Below are 27177 nucleotides of genomic sequence, written 5' to 3' on the forward strand. Positions count from 1 at the left end.
AATTAAGTTGAACAGAATGAAGTACATCTATATATACTAACATGGAACACTAACTTGTAGAATAATACATATAGCATAATATCATTTATGTAAACATTTCTACATGTTCTTATAATCGCATAGAGAAAAGCACAGTTTTCTTAAGGGTTCCAGTTATGTGCCAGATAATCAAGGTTTTACTAGTGCAAGAGTAACCCTGAAAAGTGTTCTCTCAAAGCAGCTAGTCACCAGATAGGGGTTTGGGAAGTCACCAACTTTCTGAAATTATTTATAAAAATTTTGAAAATGCATTTTTCTGGGAAATGGATTTCACCAGATTCTCAATAAAGTCTGTGGCCCTAAAAATGCTAAGAATTATCCTATAAAAATGTGATTCAGCTTACACTGCTCAACTATTTTCACCACTCAAGAATGACTGAAAAATGCTTGAGACCCTGAACTTAACAAAGTCAAATCCTAAAATATGCTCAATGAAGGTCAAATAGCATTTACAGATTTCATATCATGCATGAATTTCAATGTATGCTACAATCACTAGCCAGAAGCAAGCATCTTAATTTTAGGGTGCCCATATAACTTACCCAGACTAGGACCCTTTAGAGAATAAAAACCCTCCCTATTAATAATTAACAAAAGAGTTAAACTGAGACTGTTCCTGGCAAACCAAGACATAGATGGTCACCCTTCTTAAATTACACAATGACTCAGTGACATTTGGAATATTTGTCTACAGTTCTTAATCCAGAACAGAACTTCACCTTCTGGCTATCACTGCAGCTAGGTCTTCAAATCTGTTTCCTACTGATTGTAGTTGTTAATTTTTGTTGCCTCCATGGGAAAATATTATAGTTCTTCAAATAAAGTGGTACCGCTATTTTTACATTTATAGGATTGCTCTATAATTTAGAATTACTTTCCATCTAGCCTTCTTTCAAGGCTTCTTTCTTTCAACATAATTTTACATTTAGTGGAGCTATGTTTGCTTACTATTTTCTTATTTAAGAGGTATTATGAGAATTAGGATCACTCATTCATTTATTCACTCATTTTAAAATGTGTGAGTAGCTACTGTGTGCCAGGCACTATTTGTATGTGCTCAAGATTCTCTAGTACATAAAACAAGACAAGATCCCCGCCCTCATGAAGCTTACATTCCAGTGCAGGAGATAGAAAAACAAGATAAATAAGTTGGCCAGGGAAGGCTTCAGTGAGTAAATACCCGAAGGAATTCAGAGAACTAGTTCTGCTAATAACAGCGGGAAGAGCATTCTGTGTAGAGCGATCAAGCGCAGCAAGTACAAAGGCTCTGAGGTGGAAGGAACGGCAAGTTCAAGGAACAGCAAAGAGGCCATGTGGCTGGAAGAGAATAACCAAGAAAGAGAACAGTAGGGAATGAGGGTGGAAAGGTAATGAGGTCAGAGCACATAAGTTCTTGTAGGTAATAGTTAAGGCCTATAGCTTTTCTTTGAGTGAGATGGGAAGCTGTTGGAGGGTTTTCAACAGAAAAATTCTAAGAATTAATGGAAATTTTAACAGGGTTATGCTGTGTGCTAAGAACAGACTGCAGGGAAGTAAAGGCATAAGCAGGGAGACCAGTAAAGAAACTACTTCAATAAACCAGGCAAAGGATGGTGGCATGGACAGGATGGTGGCAGAGGAAATGGTGATAAATGGTCAAATCCGGATACATTTTGGAGACAGAGCTAACAGAATTTGCTGATAGACATGATGTTGAGTGTTAGACAGAGAACAGTCAAGAAAGGCACCAAGGTTTCTGGCTCAAGCAGCTAGAAGAATGGAGGAGGCATTAACTGAGACAGGGAAGGCTGCAGGAGAAGTTGGTTTGTGGGGGAGCATCAGAAGCTCAGTTAGAGACACATTAAGTTAGAGATGCCTGTTAGACACGTTGAATAGGCAGTTGGATATACAAGTCTGGAGGTCAGAGAGGTCTTGCCCAGAAATAGATTTGGGAGCCATCTGCATGCAGATGGTATTTAAAGCCATGAGGCCAGAAGACATCACTGTCTTAGAGAATGGGACAGGAAAGAGGAGAGATCCAAGGACTGCTCCTTGGGGCACTCCAAAATTTAGAGAGGGGAGAAGAAAAGGAATCAGCAAGAGAAACCAAGACACTATATGAACTTCAGATATGTAAAAAGAGTTTCAACAAAGTTATTAAGTTTCAATTAACAAGAAAAATAACAGAAAATTCAAATGCAACCATCAGGAATTCTGTAATATTGCTAAAATGATGTGTTCTGGAAAGAAGTATATTGGAAGGAATGTTCCACCACTTTTGATTTTTTTCATGCCAACTGAGGAAAACTGAAGAAAGGAAGAAGAGCTTGTACACAGATCGTGGCAACTGAGGGGACTGACACGCCCTACTTCCTGACTACCGGCAACACTAAAGGCCAACAGGAGACACCTCAGGGGCAGCCGTGGAGGGCAACTCAGGATCGGGTCTCAACTTTTTACAGGGGGCTATTAACTGTAAATTGCCGTAGGAAGTACAAAACAAATGGATTTGCAGATTCTGTCAAAGAATATGTTCAAAGCCCCACGACTTTAGGTAAATATAATATAATAGCTAAGCTAGTTTAATTTGTTTTCATCACCTGTGGTATTATGAAACAGGAATAGCAGGAGCTTCATGGTTACATATGCAATTTTCTTAAATCAATCTTTGCATATTGAATATAAAAATAGTCATTCAGGCAAAAGCAGAGGGTAGGGAACTAAAAGTTCAATTTAACCCCAAAAACAATGTCCTGGGTTTCTTTATCACCCATCTCCCACACTAAGAATTCAGATAGTTCTATCACTCAGTCTTGGTATAAAGCCCAAACCTAAGAAACTTTGAATTGCCATCCTAAAGGAAAGAGTATCACCAGGATTAGGAAAAGGCAAAATCCAATTTACAAACTTAGTGGTAACAATTTTAACTTTAGATTTGCAGACTTCGGATAATGTAGTCACCAATGTTTACTGGCCACTAGGCTATTTCAGCCATTTCACTCTGTACAGTCATACTGCCTACATACTACCTACAATCCCAGTCCACTCACCTTGGGTGAGGCCAATAATTAGACGCAGGTAGTTCAGGACTGAATGAGATGGGGCAACATCTTGGGATCATAAAGCCTTTGGGGACCTTAAATAAGAATCTGATAATGAGGAGTATCTTAATCCACCTGTGACCTACCTAGATAAAATGGAAATTAGATAAACCCACATAACTTAATAGCTGAACAGTGGGACTAAAACTTCCAAGAATCACTGGGAAATTTACCAGCAGACCATCCCAAAGACTACCATAAATATAAGTACCATTTCAAAGAGAAGCTGAACACCTTCAAGAAACTGTGAAGATAATTAGGTAAGACAATATTCCATCAGGCAGTAACTTAGCACCCATACGTTTTATTAAGGATATTGTATTAGGGGCCGGCCCCGTGGCTTAGCAGTTAAGTGCGCGCGCTCTGCTGCTGGCGGCCCGGGTTCGGATCCCGGGCGCGCACCAACACACTGCTTCTCCGGCCATGCTGAGGCCGCATCCCACATACAGCAACTAGAAGGCTGTGCAACTATGACATACAACTATCTACTGGGGCTTTGGAGGAAAAAAATAAATAAATAAAAATTATTCAAAAAAAAAAGGATATTGTATTAGAGGTCTTGTGGAAAATTACAAAACAGAAGATGCATTCTTGACGAACGGAGAATAAGCTAGATCAGGTGTAACCAAAAAATTACCTACAAATATAAATATAACATTAACAGATATCTAATAAACTATAGTTACATACAGTTGTACTAATAGGGGTAGTAGCTATTCAAAGTAACTACAACCAAATAAAGTTTCATGAAAGGATTGAGCTAATAGCAAATGGCAGAGGAAGAGTGAAAGTACTGAAAATCAAAGGAAAAAGTATTTAAGATGGCGTGATACTGAAATGAAGTCAGATTGGAAAGTGAAATCCAACTATATGCCACTTATATGAAATCGACGTTAAATATAAAGACACAGATAAATTAGACTTCAGAATAAGAAATATCAGCAGCAATAGAAAAGAACGCTTCATTAAAATAAAGTTGTCAATTCATCAAGAGGATATAATAATAATAAATGTATATACACTTAATAACAGAGCTTCAAAATATATGAAGACAAACAGAATTGAGAGGAGAAATAGAAAAATCCACAATTATAGTGGCAGATTTCAACATTCCTCTCATAATAACAAATTAAATAGAAAATTAATAATAGTATAGAAAACTTGAACAACACTACCAGCCAACCAGACCTAATCGATACTTTTAGAAAACCACCAGCACCAATGGCAGAATATACACTTTCTTTTCAAATGCACACGAAACATTCACTAAGACAGACCATAATCTGGACCATAAAACAAATCTCAGTTAATTAAAGACTGAAAAAGCATACACAGTATGTTTTGTGATCACAACAGAATTAAACTAGAAATCAGTAACAGCAAGATATCTGGAAAATTTCAAAATATCTGGAAATTAAGACATTGCTAATGAATCAAAGAAGAAATCACACAGCAAATTAGAAAACATTTAAAACTGAATGAAAATGAAAACAAAACACATCAAAATTTGTGGGATGCAGCTAAAGCAGGGATGAAAGGGAAATTTATAGCATTAAATGCTTAAATCAAAAAAGACAGGTTTCCAAACAATGCACCTTAAGAAACTAGAAAAAAATAAATTACACCTAGAGTGAGCAGAAAGAAAGAACGAATAAAGAGCAAAAATCAGTGAAATAGAAAACAACAGAGAGAATCAATGAAACCAAAAGCTGTTTCTCAAAAAGATCAACAAAATAACAATACCAGGAATGGATGAGAGGTGATCTCATTGCAGAATATAAAAATATGAAAAGGATAATAAGGGAATATTATGAATAACTGTGTGCAAATAAATTAAAGAATTTAGACGAAATGAACAAATCCCTTGAAAGATACGAAATACCAAAGCTCTCTCAAGAAGAAATAGATACAGTGAACAGCCCTATATATCAACTACAGTAATTGAATTTGTAGTTAAAAAGCTTCCCACAAAGAAAACTCCAGACCCAGATGGCTTCACTGGTGAATTCCAACATTCAAGAAAGAAATAATACCCATTCTACATAAACTCTTCCAAAAAACTGAAGACGGAATACTTCCAAACTCATTCTATGATGTAAGCATTAATCTGACACCAAAACCAGATAAAGATATTATAAGACTACAGACCAATATCTCTAATATGCAAAGATATAAAAATTCTACACAAAATTTTAGTAAATTGAATCCAACAATCCATAAAAAGAATAATATATCATGACCAAGTGGGGTTTAGCACAGGAATAAAAGGTTGGTTTAACATTTAAAATCATTCAATATAATTCATCATATTAAGGACTAAAAAAGAAAAACCATATGATCATCTTAATAGATACAGGAAAAGCATCAAACAAAATTCAATACCCATTCATGATAAAAACATCAGGAATACAAGGCACTTCCTCAACTAGAAAAAGAGCATCTACAAAAAGGCTCATAATAACATCATACTTAAACACTGAAAGACTCAATGCTTTCCCTCACTAAAACTAGGAAAAAGGGCAGTGAAGTCCACTCTCAACACCTCTACTCAACATTGTACTTAAGGTCCTAAGCAGTGCTTAAATAAGGCAAGAAAAAGAAATAAAAAGCATACAAATTGTAAAAGGAGAAAATTGTCTTTATCCAATGATCATCTGTGTAGAAAATCCTAAGGAATATATAAAAAAGCTACTAGAACAAGTCTCAAGATCATAGGATACAAAGTCAATATAAAAAAATCAACTGTATTTCTACAGATGAACTACAAGGCATCAGAAATTGAAATTAAAAACCCAATACCATTTACAATAGCATGAAAAATATGAAATATTTGAGGTAAATTTAACAAAAAAATGCGCAACATTTATACACTGCAAACTATAATAAACACTGTTAAGTGAAATTTTAAAAGACCTAAATAAATGGAGAAATATACCATTTTCATAGATCGGAAAATTTGATATTGTTAAGACATCAATTCTCCTGAAATTGATATATAGACTAAACGCAATCTCCTTCAAAATCTCAGCTGTCTTTTTGTAAAACCTGATAAACTGATTCCAAAATTTCCATGGGAATGCAAAAGAACTAGGATTGCTGAGACACTTCTGAAAAAAAGAACAAAGTTACAGGACTTGCTCTCCCTGATTTCAAGACGTATTTAAAGCGATAGTCACTAAAACAGTGCATAGCAAAGATGGACATATATATTAGTAGAACAAAATAGAGAGTTACAGGACCCACATACATGGCCAACTGATTTTCAACAAGGTGCTAGGGCAATCGAATGGAGAAAGATTAATATTTTCAACTAAATGTGTTGAAACAACCGGATATACATACGCAAAAAAAAAAAAAATCTCAATCTATGCCTCATACTGTATATAAAAATTAACTCTAAGCGGATTATAAATCTAAACGTTAGAGCTAAAATTATAAAACTTCTAGAAGAAAACACAGGAAAAAGTCTTAGTGGCCTTAGATTAGGCAAAGATTTTTTAAATAGGACACAAAAAGCCTGAACTAAAAGGAAAAATTTGTAAATTGGATTTCACCAAAATTAAAAGACTTTTGATCTTCAAAAGACGCTATTAAGGAAATGAAAAGGCAAGCCACAGACCGGGAGAAAATATTTGCAAAAGATGTATCTCATAAAAGACTTTGATCCACAAGTTTTACACCTTAATAAGACAACCAATCTACTTTTTTTAAATTTTATTTATTTGTTTTTTATCCCCAAAGCCCCAGTAGATAGTTGTATGTCATAGCTGCACATCCTTCTAGTTGCTGTATGTGGGACACGGCCTCAGCATGGCCGGAGAAGCGGTGCGTCGGTGCGCGCCTGGGATCCGAACCCGGGCCGCCAGCAGTGGAGCGCGCACACTTAACTGCTAAGCCACGGGGCCGGCCCACCAATCTACTTTTTAAAAATAGGCAAAAGATTTATACATAGACTTCACCAAAAAACAAAAAAAAAAACCCCAAACATACAAATGGCCAATAAGCACATGAAAAGATGTTCAAAATCATTAGTTATTAGAAAAAACATAAATTAAAACCATAATGAAATACTACCACTCACCCAACAAAATGACTAAAACTAAAAAGACTGATTATATCAAGTGTTGGGGAGGATGTGGAGCAAGTGGAATTCACACACAATGCTGGTGAGAATGCAAAATGCTTCAGCCACTTTGATAATTTATTACAAATTTAAACATGTGCTTCTCATATGACTGAGTAATCATACTCTTAGGTATTCACCCAAGAGAAATGAAAACATGGCAATATAATGACTTGTATTTGAACATTTATGCAGCTTTATTCATAACAGCTGAAAACTGTAAAGAATCCAAAATGTCATCAATTGATAAATAAACAAATTGTGGTCTATCCATACAAGAGAACACTACTCAGAAATAAAAAAGGACAAACTACTGGTACACACAACAACGTGGATGAATCGCACAAGCATTACACTAAGTGAAATACGCCAGACCCAAAAGGTCACGTACCGTATAATTCCATTTACATGAAATTCTAGAAAGGGCAAAATAGAAAATTCCAGAAATTCATGAAATCCTAAAAAGTGATAGGAAGTAGATCAGTGATTGCCAGGCGTGGGCGTTAAAGAGAGGGAACTAACTGCAAAAGGGCACAAGAGAACTTTTTGGAGTGATGAAATAGTCTATATTATGATTGTGATATTATCATACAACTGTATACAGTTGTCAAAACTCATGGAATTGTATACTTCAAACTGGTGAATTTTTCTGTATATACATTATACCTCAAAAGAGCCTATTTAAGAAAAGATTCTCCAAAAAGAGTGAGTTAAGAGGAAACTATGAGTAGGAGACAATATTAATAATATGACTATATTATTATTGAGCGTATACCATATGCCAGGTGCTTAACCTATATGATTATATTTTATCTCAAAACCACCATGCAAATTAGTCATTATTATTTCTATTTTCTTTAATAGATAACAAGATTGAGTAACTAGCTAGTAAGTAGCAGATGCAAGATGATTTGAGTCAGCCTAGCACTCTTTAACACAAAGTTGCACTCTCAAAAAAGAGTTTCACTTTATTGGAGTTCAAAAAGCACAAAACTGAGGGCCAGCCTGGTGGTGCAGTGGTTGAGTTCATGCGCTCTGCTTTGGCAGTCCAGGGTTCGTGGGTTCAGATCTCGGGCACAGACCTACACACCACTCATCAAGCCATGCTATGGCTTGGCCAGTAGAGGAAGATTGGCACAGATGTTAGCTCAGGGACAATCTTCCTCACCAAAAAAAAAAAAAAAAAAAGCATAAAACTGAGTATAATATGAGGTAGGGCTATTCATATTGGTAGAATTTAACAGTTTATCTATGGGGAATAGAGTATGAGTAGGTAGAAAGAAGAGTTCTATTTTATACTTTAAATACTTCTGCATTGTTTAAAAATACTTGTTTCTTAAACAAGAATTTTATACCTTTTAATAAATACTTATTAAAAAGATGTCATAGGGGCTGGCCCAGTGGCCTAGCAGTTAAGTTCGTGACCTCTGCTTCGGCGGCCCAAGGTTCGCCCGTTCGGATCCTGGGTGCAGACCTATGCACGGCTCATCAAGTCATGCTGAGGCGGCGTCCCACATAGAGCAACTAGAAGGATGTACAACCATGACATACAACAATCTACTGGGGCTTTGGGGAGAAAAAAGGAGGAAGATTGGCAACAGATGTTAGCTCAGGGCCGATCTTTCTCAAAAAAAAAAAAAAAAACCCATTATAAAAAGATGTTATATATCCCCAATTATTAAATTCATAATGCATCTCATTTTTTTTTCTGTGAGGAAGATCAGCCCTGTGCTAACATCTGCCAAGCCTCCTCTTTTTTTTTTTTTTTTTTTTTTTGCTGAGGAAGACTGGCCCTGGGCTAACATCCGTGCCCATCTTCCTCCACTTTATACGGGACGCCACCACAGCATGGCTTGTCAAGTGGTGCGTCGGTGCACGCCTGGGATCCAAACCGGCGAACCCCAGGCTGCTGCAGCAGAGCTCGCACACTTAACCGCTTGCGCCACTGGGCTGGCCCCTGCATCTCATTTTTTTGATTGCTATAAGTTAAAAATTGTGAAATATTTGGTAAAACATCCTTCTATATACTGCCTGATGTTTTAGGAGAAGTGGTCTCTTGACATCTAGAAACCAACACTTGAAAATGGCTTACATTAATCCAAAATATATATGTAGATGCCAAATAAATACCTGTTGAATGATCAATGATCACACATTGCCTTATTTAAAATTCTGAAGGATGATCTCAAGGGCAACACCTACAGGTAAAAATTTTCTTTATATACGTAAGCTAGTATCTGGAGTTTTTCTGCTGAGCTCTTTATTAGGATAGATATTGGGAGAATTAATTGCATCTAATTAAAGTCTGCTTACAATTGAAAATGCTTAGTAATCCTGATGGGACAAGACATGCTAGGAGATTAAATTAATTAGCAGTCAAAACTTAATTAGCAGTAATAAGATTAAATAAGTAAATAAGATTAAACATAAGTGCGGTACTAGATACAAAAGTCTGAAGATAACATGCTTGGTTTTAAGGCTCTGTAATGGTCTTCTTGCCTTCAACCTTGTCCCTTTCAAGTTACACACCTTTAGAGGACTTTTATAACTTCAGTGATTGGGTTATGAACAAAAGATGACCAAAGACTGCAGCAATATGGAACATGCAGGAAGGAAACAGGTACTGAAAGCCATTATAGAAGAATTTCAAGATGGGGATGAATTAAAATATCTGGATAATAGGACAGAAATAAAAGACAAACAAGAGAGGTGTTATGAATCATGGACAGAAATCTTAGAATACAGTAATGCCTTAGATATGGGGCGATGCAATGGCTTGCTAATTTGTTTTCACACACTCTAACTTACAATTATAAAAATAGGGGAAAACCCAGATAGCATGCATAAACAAAGTGGGTACTAAACAAGAAAGAAAAATCAAGGAAGGGAAAATAAAATAGAAGCAGGAATTGAAAGACACCAATGGCCAAAAAAGTCTCAGATTTTTTTCTTGGGAAATAGATACTGAAATATCACCTTTATTACAGAAAGATTATTAAGGGAGCAGCTTTTTTAAGACAGGAAAAGAAAAGCTGTGGTTTGTTATAATGAATTTAAAACTTTGGACAGATATCTAGTTTGAAATATTCTAAGGACAATGATATTGGGAATAAGACCAAGGAAATAAAAAAATATGTAACAGAGCAGATTGCACGTCATCTATACAATGAACGTAATTGAAACTCGGAATGAATTTCAGCAAGACGTAGAGTATGAGGAAGAGCCCTGAGGAATACCTATTAGAACTAAGGATAAGGGAGAGAAGTACCTTCTAAAGAGAAATTAAAAAAAGTAAACTGAGCTCTAGATCCATACATCCACCCACTTTCAGAATTGCTTCCCACCAGATGATCCACAGACCCGTCAGACAACGTAAACAACAATGGGTTCATCTTCCTCACTGCCAACTCTGTTTCCCCACTTGTATGAACGGCAGCACCATCCACCCAAACACCTCTGTCAGAAACTTGAGAGGCCTCCTATCTCTTCCCTCTCTCCCCCTACTCACACCTAGTCTGGTCACTTAAACATAGTTCTCTGTTTTATTTTCCTCTTTCTATTCCCATTACTGGTCCTTCCATTTAGATCTTCAACATTTTTCACCTGGACTATTGTAATAGTTTCCTAACAGGTCTCACTGACTCCAATATTTCTATATATCACCTTATCCCAAATACAGAGCCTACTTAATGATTTTCTAATGCATAAAAGTTGGGCATGTCAGTTTTCTTCCTTAAATTTGGCAATGAAAATAAAATCTAAACTCCTCAGCACAACATAAAATCCTTCATAAGATACTTCCTACATTCCCTCCTCATATTCTGGGTCCCATCCAAGCTGAACTACTTGCAATTTCCCCAGCATACTCTATGACACACTGTTCTCTCTGCCTGTGAAGCCTTTTCCCCATTCCCATGGGTAACTCCTAATCATCCTTCAAGGCTCAATCACTCGATTTTATTTATTCTACTATCTTCCCTCCTTGACTATAAACAACTTGCAAACAAAGATTGTGTTTTGATCACCCAGCACTTAGTAAAGCAGCTTGATGAATTGTATATTCATTAATTCCATAAGCATGTCCTGCCATAAATGTGCCAGCCCAGGGCTAGTTACTGGGTGACACAAGTGAATAAGAAAAAAGTTTGCTCAAAAAACCTAAACAATAAAAAAGCCACTGCATGGGCCGGCCCTGTGGCTTGGCGGTTAAGTGCGCACGCTCTGCTGCTGGCAGCCCGGGTTCGGATCCCGGGCGCACACCGACGCACTGCTTCTCTGGCCATGCTGAGGCCGCGTCCCACAGACAGCAACTAGAAGGATATGCAGCTATGACATACAACTATCTACTGGGGCTTTGGGGGGAAAAATAAATAAATAAAATCTTTAAAAAAAAAAAAAAAAGCCACTGCAGCATAGTTTTCGTAGGGAAGAAGGTAGATATGACAGAAAAGAAGAATCAAAACAAGAAAACTAATCAAAGCCAGAGTCAGATAGGGAGAATCAATGTAATAAAACGTGAGTACTTGCAAACAGAGGGGCAATTGTAGTTTCCAAAGGATCTGAGAACAATATACACTGCCCAATCATTTTTGTACCCCATTTGTTTTTTTGCAATAACTCAAAATCTGTTAAAGAAATGGATAAAGGGATGAGGACAAGATCAATTATTTATCAGGAAGATGAATAAAAACAATACACTAAATGACTACAATCATGCACTGTATAACAATGTTTCAGTCAACGACAGACTGCATATATGATGGTGGTCCCATAAGATTAGTACCATATAGGCTAGGTGTGTAGAGGCTATCCCATCAAGGTTTGTGTAAGTACACTCTATGACATTCGCACAATGATGAAATCACCTAATGACGTTCCTCAGAACGTAACCCCATCGTTAAGTGATGCATGATTGTATATCACCAAAAGGAAAAATTTTCAAGAACTCTTGCAAAACACTGAAAGCTTTGGTTAAATTCTCCCATTAAAATAAAGAAAAAAAGAAGTACTATTTCATTTTAGCTAAAGTATATATAGATTAAAAATACAATATAGTAGGTAATCTGATGGGAATGCAAACTGCTGCAACTACTATGGAAAACAGTATAGAGGTTCCTCAAAAAACTAAAAATAGAACTACCATATGATCTAGCAATTCCACTTCTGGGTACTTATCAGAAGAAAGTGAAAACACTAACTTGAAAAGATATATGCACTCCCATGTTCAATGCAGCATTATTTACAATAGCCAAGACATGGAAACAGCGTAAGTGTCCACCGACGGATAACTGAATAAAGAAAATATGGTATATATATATATATAAAATGGCATATTATTCAACCATAAAAGAGAATGAAATCTTGTCATCTGTGACAACATGGATGGATCTTGAGGGCATTATGCTAAGTAAAATAAGTCAGACAGAGAAAGGCAAATACTATATGATCTCACTTATATGTGGAATCTAAAAAACAAACAAAGCAAATGGAATAGATTGGTGGCTGCCAGATGCAAGGAGTGGGGGATGGGCAAAATGGGTAAAAGGGGTCAAAAGGTACAAATTTCCAGTTATAAAATAAATAAGTCATGGGGATATAATGTACAGCATGGTGACTATAGTTAATAATACTGTATTGCATACATATAAGTTGCGAAGACAGCAAATCTTAAAAGTTCTCATCAAAAAAAAAAAATTTGGGGGGCTGGCCCAGTGGTGTAGCAGTTAAGTGCGCGCGCTCTGCTTCAGTGGCCCAGGGTTCAGATCCCACGTGTGCACCAACGCACCACTTGTCAAGCCATGCTGTGGCGGCATCCCATATAAAGTGGAGGAAGATGGGTACGGATGTTAGCCCAGGGCCAGTCTTCCTCAGCAAAAAGAGGAGGATTGGTGACAGATGTTAGCTCACGGCTGATCTTCCTCACACAAAAAAAAAAATTTTGTAACTAGGTATGGTGACAGATGTTAACTAGAGAGCATGGTGATCATTTCTCAATATATACAAATATCGAATCATTATGTTGTACAACTGAAACTAATATAATGTTATATGTCAATTATACCTCAATAAAATATAGTAGGTGATCACATTGGGTGTTAACTTCCCCACACAGAATACAACTTCAGAAGTTTGTTAATGTAAGGAAAGTTATGTGTTCCTTTATTGTGTCTAACGGGAGTTGAAGAAAAGAAAATAGAACTTACTGTCCGCGAGGATACCAGCGGTGCTTAGTAGTAAAGAACATTTTGCTCAGTTGCTCTATCATGGGTCCTTGCTCCAAGTGTTCACCTTTTTCTTCTAATCTGGTTTTCAGCACCTGATCATGTGTTTCTTCATGATTGTGCACAGGATCTGGCCGAGGGATAGGCTACAAAATAATCAGGAATGAACAGCACAAATACGCAGGAATGGCAGCCAGCATTTGATTGAGTTTACAATGAAACAACTACCATTCTCAATAATTCATTACAGTACCTCAAAGTGGGTAAATAAGTTATCAGAACAGTTTCACTTAGTTGCATTATTCATTGAAGAATCAAAAATATTTTTCTTCTCACATCAAGTTTTGGGTTTCTTTTCCAATAATAAAAGCCTTACTTAGAGTTCTTTTTTTACCCACAACAATAAAGTAGTTATCACTTTAGTTTCTATTTCTCAAAACTATAAATCATACCATTATTTTTTAACTTAAAAGTTTACAGTCTCTACCTTGTATATCATTAAAGTGAGATACAATGACAAATGTTTCATTGAAGATATTTCTTACATCCAACAGAAGCAGGAAAAACTTCAATGTGTTCATTTTAGGTAACTGAAATGCGAAAAATGATGCTTTATGGTAATCTGAGTAGTTTTCTCCCCCAAAGACATTAATTACTAAAAATCTCATCTCCTCCCCAACACACAAGTTATATAACATATTCCCATCAATAACAGTGGCTCATTAAAGCCTTTAAGAATCACCACGTTGGGGCCGGCCCCATGGCATAGCGGTTAAGTGCTCATGCTCCGCTGCTGGCGGCCCAGGGTTCGGATCCCGGGTGCGCACCAAGGCACCACTTGTCAGGCCATGCTGTGGTGGCATCCCATATAAAGTGGAGGAAGATAGGCACAGATTTTAGCCCAGGGCCAGTCTTCCTCAGCAAAAAGAGGAGGATTGGCATGGATGTGAGCTCAGGGCTGATCTTCCTCACACACAAAAAAAGAAAAAGAATCCCCATCTTGGAGGGTCAGGTTACCTATATTTTAAATATTACATGATAATGTATGTAACACAAGATTGTAGCATTGCCTTGTTTCATAAATACCATATATATATATATATATATATATATATATATATATATATATAATTACAATACAATGAAAATTTAAATTTACAACCAGATGGGAAACAATTCAAACACAGATGTCCTCTTTACATCCATACACTAAATGACAACTACTATATTCTACCAACTGTATTAAATGTTACAACATATATTTATATAGATAATGTGCATGAAACAATAAGACCTCTTTAAAAGGCAATATATATAAAGTGCACGAAGGTGACACAATTGACTAAGTACATCACAAATGCAAAGTAACAAAGATATCAGTGAGAAGTAGAATGGGAGCCAAGCCAGAGACTCATCACAGTGTGCAGAATGTATTCTACAAGGGATACCAAACATTACGAGGAAAGGAACATAGGAAAGAACACACAATAGATAATCTTAAAAAATGGATCTCACGAGACCAGATTATGAAAGGCCTTCAAAGTTAGACTTAGAAGTAACAACTTGACATAAGTAGAAAAAGGAACCACTTACCTAGTGTGGGAGGGAATAAGGAGAAAGTATAATGAAGAGGTTAAGAACTTGGGCTTTGGACTCTGATTCTGTCAACTTACTAGCTCTGGCTCTGTGACCTGGGGCAAGTTATTTAAGGTCTTAATTTCCCTTTCTGTAAAATCAGAGAAGTAATATCTACCTCATAAGGGTGTGAGAAGGATTAAGTGAAATAATAATACATAATATGCTTAGCTGTCCCTCACATGCTAAGAGTTCAATAATGGTAGGTAGCTATTAATATTTCTATTAAGGCCTCAAACAGGAAAAAAGTGATCTAAATTTATTTTAAAGAAAAAGTGCTCCTTAGACACTTAAAGTAATTTTAAAAGACCATCTCTTCTATGTAAAGTGCAATACTAATAAGTGTATCTGCAAGTTTCTATTAGACCCTGCGGGGTACTAGCAAACATGGGATTAGATCCTATAAACAGTTCTCTCTCTTTTAGGTTATTATACTTGTTGCTAAAGATCAAATATTTTAAATATGATCAAAAAGTTAAGTTATTTTCAAGTGTTAATAAATGTTAATTGTCTCTCTTCCTATTCCCAAGTGGGCTCAATTCTAATATATCACAAATTGCCTCTGCTTTATATGATTAAAAACATTTTTTTTCCAGGCACATAGATAAAAGACACTGGAATTAATGGATTCTTTGGAGTCTATACCAAGAGCCTCTGGCAGACTCAGAATTGATTTTTTGGTAGTATTTGATCTCCTTGATCAAACTTCAAAGAAAGGGTACATGAATATTTCAGTAAAAAGGAAAACTAAAATAAAACAATGTCAACTTTACAAAACATTCAGAACTGTCATCCTAAATTTCCCTTGTTTTTCTGAAGAATTTTCAAAATTTGACTTTTGAAATTTTCCACTAAATCAACCACTAAAAAGAATTGCTTAGTACTTAAATTTTTATTTTATTTTTCCAAGTCATTATGTTTTTGCCTCTGGTATAATATCTTTATTTTTCCTGAACTAGAAATCCTAAAGTCAAGAAAAACATTTTTAGAATATCAGTACTTTTAATAAAACATATACCTGGCAGAAGCAGAGAAAAGAATCTTTTTACCTGGATCTATGGAAAATAATCAACATGTTTTAGATTCAAATGTGAATTACCAGAAAACCAAAGATACAAATCATCTCCACTTTCTTAAAGCCAGTCTCAGTTGGTATTTGTACCTATGACCAGGATCTTTGTATGCAATATGCTTTCCAGGGCTCAGAGAATCAAAGGGCCCACTGGAGTTGCAGCCCTATTTGCTTGAGAAAAGAGGAAAATCGAGTCTAAATTTTAAGCCCTATTTGAGGATATTTATTCAATGTTATATACTATCTTCACGAGATTTGTAAATCTGGATTCAAAAATAACATACTTTATTCTAACAATAACATGTTTTCAAGAATGTTTCTTATTGTGCAGCCCAATCTATAATTTATTACTTGAGAAACAAAAAAATCCCATGCTTCCCCAGGTGAATGTCTCTTAGCCCTAAAACAGAAAACTCTTAAGCATGAAGAGGGAGGAACAAATGTATTCATTTAATCAACAAATATTTATTGTGTGCCTACCAAGCAAAAGATGTTATTCCAGGTGCTAAGGACATAGCAGGGAACAAGAGACAAGGCCCTGTCCTCATGGAGCTCACATTTTAGTGGTGGGAGATAGAAAAACAAGAAACTATCCAGTGTGACAGAAATGATAAATGCTGCTGAGAAAAGTAAAGCAAAGAAGGACAACAGGGAGTCCAAGGGCAGGGGTACTACTCTAAATGCAGTGACCAAGAAAGGCCTCACTAGGTAACGAATCAGGAAAGATCTAAAGGAAAGGGTATAAACTATGAGGATTTCTAGGGGGAAAATAGTCCAGGCTGAGGAAGCAGGAACTACAAAGGCCCTGAGGCAGGAGCTTGTCTAATGTACGTGAAGAACAGTGGGGAGGTAGCAACAGAGCGAGGTAGCAGTGGAGGGATTATGTGTAAACCAATAGAAGCAATCTTCTAGACTAGAGAGAGGAATACTGATGATGTGGGAGAGCAGACAACTGCTGCAACAAAGGGAGTGCAAGAAAAAAAAAGAGGAGGCAGGGAGTTGGGCATGTACGCGAGGGACTGATTACAATGATGGACTGTGGCATCTATGCTGGGTAGAAGGGCAGTGAGAATGTGTGAGATACATGAGGGACTGTGAAAAAGTGGTTCATCAATGAATGCAGGTCTCAATGAGGGAATGAATAATTCTTGGAGCTGGAAGACTTGGGGGAGTTGATAGTAAGCTAGTGGAATTCTTGAAATCTAGATTGGGAGGAAGGAGGACAAGTTATTTGTGATTAGAACATCTCTAGGGTACAAGCATGGGAGTAGGGGCTGAGGTAGGGAGAAAAGATCAAGAAGTGAGAGCCCAGGGTATTAGACAGATACTCTATATGGACAGTGAAATAACAAAGAATTAGGACAGAAACAGTATTGGAGAGTGAGACAGTGCATCTAAAATCCTCAAGGAAGAGGGGAGGGTTGAAAGGGAGGAGAAGTAAATTGCAGGTTGGTAGATGACAGCAACAAAAAAAAGACAGTAGATGGTATAGTTTAATGATACAAACCACAAAGCTAGAAATTGTCAGGGAGAAGGAAAAATGGTCTGAATATGACAACGAGGAGCTACAGGGACATCTACTCCACCTATAGGCCCAGGAGTAAAAGGCTGTAGGAGAGAAAAGAGCAACTACTGACTGCTGGGGAAGCAATGGCCCTAGGGTACAGCCAGGTTTCTGGCAGAGCCAGAAGGTGAAGGCAACATTCTGGAAAAAGTTAAGGTTATAAGAGATTTTACTGATGATAGTAAGTTCTTAAAGTATAGTGGAAAAGTTTTCAAAGTTGGGAGGGATAGAAAAAGGGTCAGATTCAGGATGTATATGGATGAAAATCTGGAAGCTGAGAAATGACCTCACAGTCTTGGGCTTCTTGGTATAACCACTAAAACAGGACAAAGCACATAACCAGAAATATACCATAAAATAATAGAAGAAGGCACAATTAGTATGAGCTGGAGGGTTTACAGGCCAAAGGTCAATGACTTAGGCTTATTTTCTACACATGGCTCAATGAAATGAAACAAAAGAGGTACTGCATTATTGCCTATGATATCTGGCTAGTATACAAAGCAGGCAGACAAAATCGTGAGGTTAAAAAGGGAATAAAAACTAGCAAAATAACATTAATCTGTTTTGTCAAATCAACCAGTACCCTGGCCCTAATGATGATTTTTAAAAATAGGCACCACTAGATGCACCATGTGATGACTTGAATTATCTAATTATTTTCTCCTCAAAGAGCAAATTGAACATTACCAAATATAGTAGAAGAAGGCTTAAAGAAATAGGAGGAAACATTTCAAATATAAAATAATAAAAAGACTTGGGCCAAGCTAAAATAAATTGTATTAAAAACAACACAAAATTTCCTCTATCAAGCGCCTGGCTTTTGAAGACATATGGAAAAAATTAAACTAGGCCACTTAAAATATATGCCCATGTTGGCCCATTAGAAAAAACTAACTAAAATAAAATAAATTTACCAAATATTAAAAGGATTATCAGAACCAATACAATATGAGAGTTATGAAACAGCACTCTAAAATAAAAGTTTTTCTGGGCCAGCCCCGTGGCTTGGCGGTTAAGTGCGCGCGCTCTGCTGCTGGCGGCCCGGGTTCAGATCCCGGGCGCGCACCGGCGCACCGCTTGTCCGGCCATGCTGAGGCCGCGTCCCACATACAGCAACTAGAAGGATGTGCAGCTATGATATACAACTATCTACTGGGCTTTGGGGGAAAAAATAAATAAATAAATAAAATTATAAAAAATAAAATAAAATAAAAGTTTTTCAAAATTTATTAGATTATAATGTAAGGTAGTATGGAACAATGTGTTTTGTAAGTTTATACCAGGTGTGTTTGATCCCTACTCAGAAATCTACCAAATTTTAGACCAGAAAATTGAAGCCATAATTGTGTTTAAATAGTTCACTTTGTGTACTGAAAATAGCCTTTAAAGAAAGAAGATGAAAAAGAAACAAGAGAAAAATCGAAACAGTAAAATAAAAAAGCCAAAAGAAGATCTAAACCAATAAAGGAAATCAAACAACTCCCTTCTCTTTGGATACGCTAAGAAAGCGTGAATATTTCCAACAGCACATTAAAAATTATAAGAGATTTTCTCATACATACTTTTGTGTGTTCATATGGAATGTCCACAGAAGGGTGGTAGCATACTATTGTCCTGCCATCAGATGTCAAAGCAAGCTCCACTTTGCTAAAAAAGAATGTTTGAGAAAGAGAGTTATACTGTATTCAAGGCAGAATGATTATTCTTAGAGCTAAATTAATTAATCATGAATCCCTGAAGAATCATGCCACATCACTAGACTGGCAAACCTGGTACTCATAACATAGGGGACAACTCAGACCATCTCACAAAATATATCAGCTTAACTACCACAACAAACCCTTAATGCATTATCCACATTTTATGTGAACTATTCTTCAAATTACATATTTGTCTTTAGACTATCCAAATCTTTGGAAAAAACCTTCATGTTTATTTGTCACTATTACTAGAACTTCTTTTCCTTACCTAAAAACTACCTTCAAAAAGTTGTAAAAGGACGTTACTTGGTTACATTATTGAAGTTCAAGATCAGCAAAGTACATAATCTTCCAGGTAAAGGATCACCTGAATTTCCAACCATAAAGATTGTGGCTGAGCACTTTTTCTAGATCAGTATTTCTCCAAGTGCCTTTTGCAGAACAATACAACTATAAGAAGGGTTCTGTGGTCAAACGAACTTGGTAATTACTGAATATTACCTCTTCCCTCCATGAATATCCCTCAGAAGAACACATTTTGGGCAATACTCCTCTAAATACTTCTTCCAGGAATGCTCTGGCTGGATCTCATTCCTTCAGGTACCAACTAACAAAGCTTGTTTTTCAAAGACCCTGGCAACTACTATTGTACTTAGATCCATATACATTCTAAGGAGCACGACTGTCAGGTTTGATTAAACTTATGTGTTCTCCAGGTGTCTATAAATTTAAGTTTCTAGGATTTCAACACCAACCAGACTTTTTTTCTCTTTTTTTTTTCTGAGGAAGACTGGCCCTGAGCTAACATCCGTGCCCATCTTCCTCTACTTTATATGGCACACCGCCACAGGATGGCTCGACAAGCAGTGCGTCGGTGCACGCCCGGGATCTGAACCAGCAAACCCCTCGCCGCGGCAGCGGAGCGCGCGCACTTAACTGCTTGCCACCGGGCCGGCCCAACACCAACCAGATTTGAGCTAGACCAGCAATTAAACTATAAAGTGTTTTAGCTAACACAGGATAAGGTATTAGGTTGTTTCACCATGATTTAAGATTGAATACCATAACATGACTATAATGAACATTTAATCCATCAAATGATTTTTCATGAAGGATGGAGTTTTACATAACACAAAACACTTATAACACTCAATCTTTTCAACTTCAAAAAGTGTTGCCTACTATTTAACCTAATCTCATCACTATTTTAGTACTTACTAAATGTACAATTAAAATTCAAATTAAAACTAGTGTCAAGAGGGAAGAAAATATATTTTTACTAAAATTTGCAATAAAAACAACGTAGCTTAAAAAAATGTTGCGGTTTCTGCACATCAGACTCTGCTATTGAGAAAAAAGACAATATCTTATTCATATGTTATTCCTAGTTCTTAGCATCGTGACTAGAATTGAATAAGTACCAAATAAATTGTGGTTGAATTAAATATTTGTAATTTAGGATTATTCAAGGTCAAACAAAAGATAAAATAAATAACTGCTTAAACTAATACATATGAATCCTAAGAGAAAACTATAAAAACTAATTAACTTTTCCAGAAAGCTAAAGAATGCTTTAGGAAGAAAAGATAGCTTTCTAACAGCATGTCTGTCTAACAACAAATTAAGTATTCACTGAAACACAATGATAATGATTTTTATTTAAAACGTTTATAAGCCCAGATACTGGGTAAATAAGATCATTGAAATCATCTTTAAAAACAAAATTAAAGAAAGAATAATCAGAAAAGAAAGGAGAAAACACCAAAACAAGAAATAAAATTAAATCATTTCAGATACAGCTAACAGACTGTTATTTTTTTCAATTGAATTTTAATACATACCAATTATAGTCATCTGGAAGAGAAGAATACGTAGATTTATGACAAACACAATATAAAGCTCCGTCTGCAAAAACCCCAAACAGTAAAATGGATTTAGTCAATTTGAGCATATGTTCTCACAATAAATGTAAAACTAGTTTCACTCATTCAACCAATATTTACTGTGTTGACTAAGAAACAGGGCTGTACTAGGAGCCAGGGATTCAACAAGTGAGATCCAGTCCCTACCATCAAAAAGGGTACAAGTCTGGTGAGAGACAGATGAGTAAACAAACAATGCCAATATAAAAGATAAGCTCTGTTAAGATGGGTAAGCACTGGGAGAGGGAAGGGCACATGGACAAATTACAAACACAGCTGTTCAGGTTCAGGAATGCCTTTCTAGTGGAGATGACGTCTAAGGTGCTCTGAAGGATGACAGAATACATAGGAGTTGGTGGGGGGCGAGTACAAGCCTTGCAGAGGGAGTAACAAGTGCCAAGTACCAGAGGAAGGAAAGAACAAGAACTATTTGGGTATTCTAAAAACTCTGGTGTGACTGGAGTGCATAGTTCATAAATGGGGAATATTAAGTGATGAAATGCAAAATAAATTGTTCAAATTTAACTTTCCTTAATCAAAATGCTCATATTTCAAAGCCTATTTTCTTTTTAGAACACATACAAATTCAAGAGCAATAATTACTTTTTAAAAAGTTGTGAAAAGTTCTTCTACGTTTAGAGAAAGAGTGTTCTTTTAAATATATAGAAAAAAATGTAAATGTACCTCAGTATAATTAAAAACAAGTTCTGAATATATCCTAGCTAAAGCCAAGGATCAACTTCTCTCAAATGAGCCTCTTGCTCCTCAATGAAACACCACCCCCACTTTGTTCAAATACCACTCATCCTTCAAAGTCAAAAGCTACTCTTGCATGAAATCCTTTTTGCCCTCCCTGCCCCACAACCTCCATCACAGAGGGAAGAGTTGTCTATTTTACATGTCCTACAACCAACACTTCATATGAAGTTGCTATTCCTTCTTTGTAGAATTTATTTTTTTTTTCTGCAACAGTTATTTATGTGTATCAAAGATGTGTTTTCCATCTTTGTATATGTCTCCTTTTCCCAAGGACTGCATATACTTACAGGTCTAAATATAAATTCTTACCCCAAAGCATAAAAAGTACCTTAATAAAATTCACTATTATAAAAGATTGCTCAGGGGGCTGGCCCGGTGGCGCAAGCGGTTAAGTGCGCGCGCTCCGCTGCGGCGGCCCGGGGTTCGCTGGTTCGGATCCCGGGCGCGCACTGACGCACTGCTTGGTAAGCCATGCTGTGGCGGCGTCCCACATAAAGTGGAGGAAGATGGGCACCGATGTTAGCCCAGGGCCGTCTTCCTCAGCAAAAAAAAGAGGAGGATTGGCGGATGTTAGCTCAGGGCTGATCTCCTCACAAAAAAAAAAAAAAGATTGCTCAGCAAAATGTCAACCCCAAAATTCTATTGATGTAAGATAACAAAATATAAAGAATTAGAAATTTAACCTCATCTGTCAAAAAGATTTATTAATTTTCAATTATCTGTGCTAATACAGAGGAGCATGCAATAAGATAAATCAGAAGATAATGTAAAAATCATTTACACGTATTTTATTTTCTTGTTTGACACTATTGGGGATCTTCCTAATTATGCATGGATTGATTTTAAAAGAAGTTTATATTCTCTGAATACAAACCAGCTAGGTGATGTACACATTTGCTGAAAGAAACAGGGTTGGGTAGCAGAGGCAGGGCAGACAGAATTAAGTGTTCTGAGATAGGCAGAAGGGAAAACTCAAGACAACAGTATTTCAGTTCAACAACAAGAAACTCTGTAAAATTTCTACTCTGCACTTACATATACATTGGCTTGTAGCCTCACAACATACATCACATTCTACCTCATACTCCAAGTATTTCTTGTTTCCAGAGATGTCCGTTTCACTTACAAGTCTAAATAAGTTCCTTAAGGCCGGGAACCACACCTTGTTCATTACTGTGTCCCCTATACTGGCTACTAATAAAGTGAATGCCAAACTGCCTCTAAAATGTTAATTTTTGCATAATTAATACTTGAAAAACTCATCTGATATTTTATCAAGAGAAAGATTCTAGATATAGTAAGTATCAGAGGTTCTAAATATATAGGTAAGACTCATGCCAAAGTTAATATGAATCAACCCCACAGCAGCTCAATGTGCCAAAAAGAACTTCAGTGAGGGTCAGCTCTCCATAACTTATGGGCTATTCTTGTTACATATATATGTTTAACTGCATTTTGATAAGATCTATAAAAGCTGACAGTCTTACTTAATTTTCAAATGTTCAATATTTTAAGTTACAGGAAAGGTGGTACAGCAGAACGTGTATTGGACTAAGTAACACAGGGAGAGCTAGGTTTTGATCACAGCTCTCCTTTACCACATAAGCGACCTTGGGTAAGTTTTTGAGGGCCAGAGAACTCAAGTTCCTTCATCTTCCAAAAGACAATAATACCACATGGCCTACCACGTGGTATTATTCAAAGTTGTTGTAAAATCAACATTGTAAAAATCAAACGGCATGGGGCCGGCCCCATGGCTTAGTGGTTAAGTGTGCGCGCTCTGCTACTGGCGGCCCGGAGTCGGATCCCGGGCGTGCACCGACGCACCGCTTCTCCGGCCATGCTGAGGCGGCATCCCACATACAGCAACTAGAAGGATGTGCAACTATGACGTACAACTATCTACTGGGGCTTTGGGGGGGGGGGGAATCAAATGGCTTAATAAGCTTAAAAAAGTGTAAAATGTTCTATATTCCCATGTTGACTGTATATTTTGGAAGGTTTTAAATGTTCCTTCTTGAATACAGGGAGGCCTTGTTATTTTTTGCTCACTGAACTTTCTCCCTTAATCTTGGTTTTGCTTTGCTTCTAATCTTAATGCCCTTCCTTTTCACATAAAATATCAATAATAATAGAAATAACAATACTTACTTTACCGTCAATAATAGTAATAATAGAAATTGTGCAGAATAAAGGCTTCAGGATGCAAGAAGTTAGGTAGTCACTAAGTATTAGGATGACTGAACGATAATGGAATAATTTTCTGAGGTAACCTAAATTAATTCTTAGTTAACTAGATATTTTGACGACGCCAATCCATTCAGATCAGTTTAAGAAACATTTATTACGTATCATGCATGAGAGGCACTGAGGAAACCAAAATAAATTAGATACTGTACAAATTTACAATCTAGTGGATAAAGTACACATAGACAATCTTCACTTATCCAGAGGCAGATTACCTGGTTTTCAGATTAACCTAGTGAAGATGAATTGCTGTTTCAGGACATGGACTAGGTAAAAACTGATTAGGTCTGAATTTCCATCAGCCTTGGGGCTGGGTTCCTGTCAGGACAAAGGGAAGGCTAAGTAGCAGAGGTCTCTCTCCCAATTCTCAACAACAGAAATGCTTCTAGGTAATCAGGAGCTGACTATATCTAAACCCTCTTAGCAATCTCCTCCTCCATTTACTTAGTTAATTATACTTTTACTTATACTTTTTACCCTCGTCTTCAAACAGCTCTTTTCCCCTTACTCAATAAACAAATGTTCAATTACAAATGGCAGTAAACAGGAAACATGAAGGTAGAGTTTAAGGTCAGAGAGAAATGTGTAAAACAATTGACTGACATAGCTAAACATGAAAAGGCAAAACTACTGTAGCCCTCTAACCATGTCTGCTTTAGAAATGGGAGAATAGAGTTCACAGACAGAGGAAAAGGAATAGTGTATTTATTTATATGGTTCAAGGTTTTGATTATCAAACATGTATTAATAGGCTTTGAAGAAAATGTTAGACTATATCCATTTCCTTAGAAAAGAAACGTAGAAATTACATTTTTTAAAAAATGGCTAGGTATATAGAAAAAACACTAAGAGAATACACCAAAATATTAACAACGATTATCTTTGTAAGATGGAGTTGTAAACATGCCCTTTATTTGCTAATTTTAAGAACTACTAAAAAAGTAATATGTGAAAACATAGTAAATGTAAGTGATTCAAACCAGACAAAGTTCCTCTTTATCAACCTCTCACTCACCCTCGGCTAAATCCCACTTGTGGTCTACACAGATAACCTACTCGGTCCATTACCTTTTACTCTGCATTTATACATACATATATACACAAGTATATGGCAGATCATCTTTTTTTTTTTTTTTTTTTTGGTGAGGAGATCAGCCCTGTGCTAACATCTGCCAACCCTCCTCTTTTTTTTGCTGAGGAAGACTGGCCCTGGGCTAACACCCGTGCCCATTTTCCTCCACTTTATGTGGGATGCCGCCACAGCATGGCTTGCCAAGCGGTGCGTCGGTGCGCACCTGGGATCTGAAACGGTTCGCCGCAGCGGAGCGCGTGCACTTAACTGCTTGTGCCACCCGGCCAACCCTGGTAGATCATCTTTTAAATGCACAAATGAGATCGTATAATAGATATTGTTCTGTGACATACTTTTTTTTCCCTTCTAGAGATCTTTCCGTGTTGGTAACAGTTGTATGATATTCATAGTAAAGACATACCATAATTTATCCATCCCCCTTTTGACAGACTTTTAGGCTTTTCCCCCTTTTCCATTATTGCAAACTCTCCTGCTATTAACAGACATATACAATAACTAAACGCTTTAAATCTTTTACAACAAACACGTATTTCTATAATTTAAAAAGTTTAAAACTCTTTTTAAACATTAAAAAACTCACTTACTTTGAATTGGAAATAAATGTTTCAAGACAGTTCTGTTTGATATCGCCCATTTTACTGCTGCTAATGCCATGGTGAATCAAGATGCTTATCAGGTGGTATGAAAGATGATGATTTGGAGAGAAACTGCTTTTAAAATCTGCGTGGAGGCACACCTATTTTCATCCCTGCGTAAGAGATAAAGAAAAATCAGTGCTGCCTATGGTAAACTAAAGTGAAACAATATACTAAACACTACAAGAACAAGACAGAAATCACTACCTAGAACTACAGACACCTAAAGCAAAACTTTTAAGCAACTTTCCATTTCTATGCTATATAGGACAAAGAGCAACATCATCAAATATAAGATCAGAAACCCCAAAACTATACCCATTACCATTTCTCTCAAATGCAAACTTCTCAGCACCTAGTGTAGTAGTTCTTTCCATTTAATGAATGCTCAGCAAATGTGTAATTACCCTAGAAAAGTCACACACATGCTACACACAGCGTCCTCCTCCCTACTGATAATGTGTCTGTGTACAAACTCCCAGGTACCATACACAAGATCTTATTACATCTCTTAAAGTAGTATTCTGTTTCCGATTAAATCCAATATTAAACAAGAAGGCCTATCCTTGGCCTATTAAATACTGACTTAGAGGAACACATATAAATACCTTAAAGTCCGAAGCGCTTTCACTACCATTTCATTTTACTTTCATAGTAATCATGAGAGCTATCTTTATTTTGATTCATGAAGAAACTAAAGTACAAAATTTAAACGACTTGCTTCCAAGAACTTTGGAGTCAGTCACTTATAAACTGGGAAACTTTGAGCAAGGCATTAACTAAACGACCCTCAGTTTCTTCCATGGTAAATGGGGAAAAACACCACAACCTCCATGCTGTTGTGAATAAATGACATATAACTGTTCTTATATCCCTTGGTTGTAATGGGCCTCGATGACTATTCGTTCCCTTCACCCATAGAGTGAAAAAATGGAATTAGGACACAGATCGCAGTCTTACTTGCTAGACTAAACTGTCAGTACATTAGCACTGCTTTCCCTGAGTTCATAGAGTGTGCTTTTTACAGTTTACAACCCGCTTCCCTAAACGAACATTATGTGCTCTTTCACAAGTCTGTGAAGTA

At 36.6% G+C, this 27177-nt stretch overlaps 1 protein-coding gene across 2 annotated transcripts in view; it reads right to left on the reverse strand.

Annotated features, from left to right (window-relative positions):
* The window catches only part of MRPL42 (mitochondrial ribosomal protein L42), a 30372-nt gene that overhangs the window by 2562 nt on the left and 633 nt on the right, over positions 1-27177 (reverse strand). For both annotated transcript variants that reach the window (XM_058568664.1, XM_058568663.1), the window contains exons 2-5: positions 26043-26206; positions 21279-21342; positions 19300-19384; positions 13446-13609 (exon numbers count right to left, since the gene is read on the reverse strand). In XM_058568664.1, coding sequence (XP_058424647.1) covers positions 13446-13609; positions 19300-19384; positions 21279-21342; positions 26043-26112 — 383 coding nt within the window. In that variant the 5' untranslated portion in view covers positions 26113-26206. The remainder of the gene's footprint in view (positions 1-13445; positions 13610-19299; positions 19385-21278; positions 21343-26042; positions 26207-27177) is intronic.

Source organism: Diceros bicornis, chromosome 25 (assembly GCF_020826845.1).
Source record: "Diceros bicornis minor isolate mBicDic1 chromosome 25, mDicBic1.mat.cur, whole genome shotgun sequence".
NCBI lineage: Eukaryota > Metazoa > Chordata > Mammalia > Perissodactyla > Rhinocerotidae > Diceros > Diceros bicornis.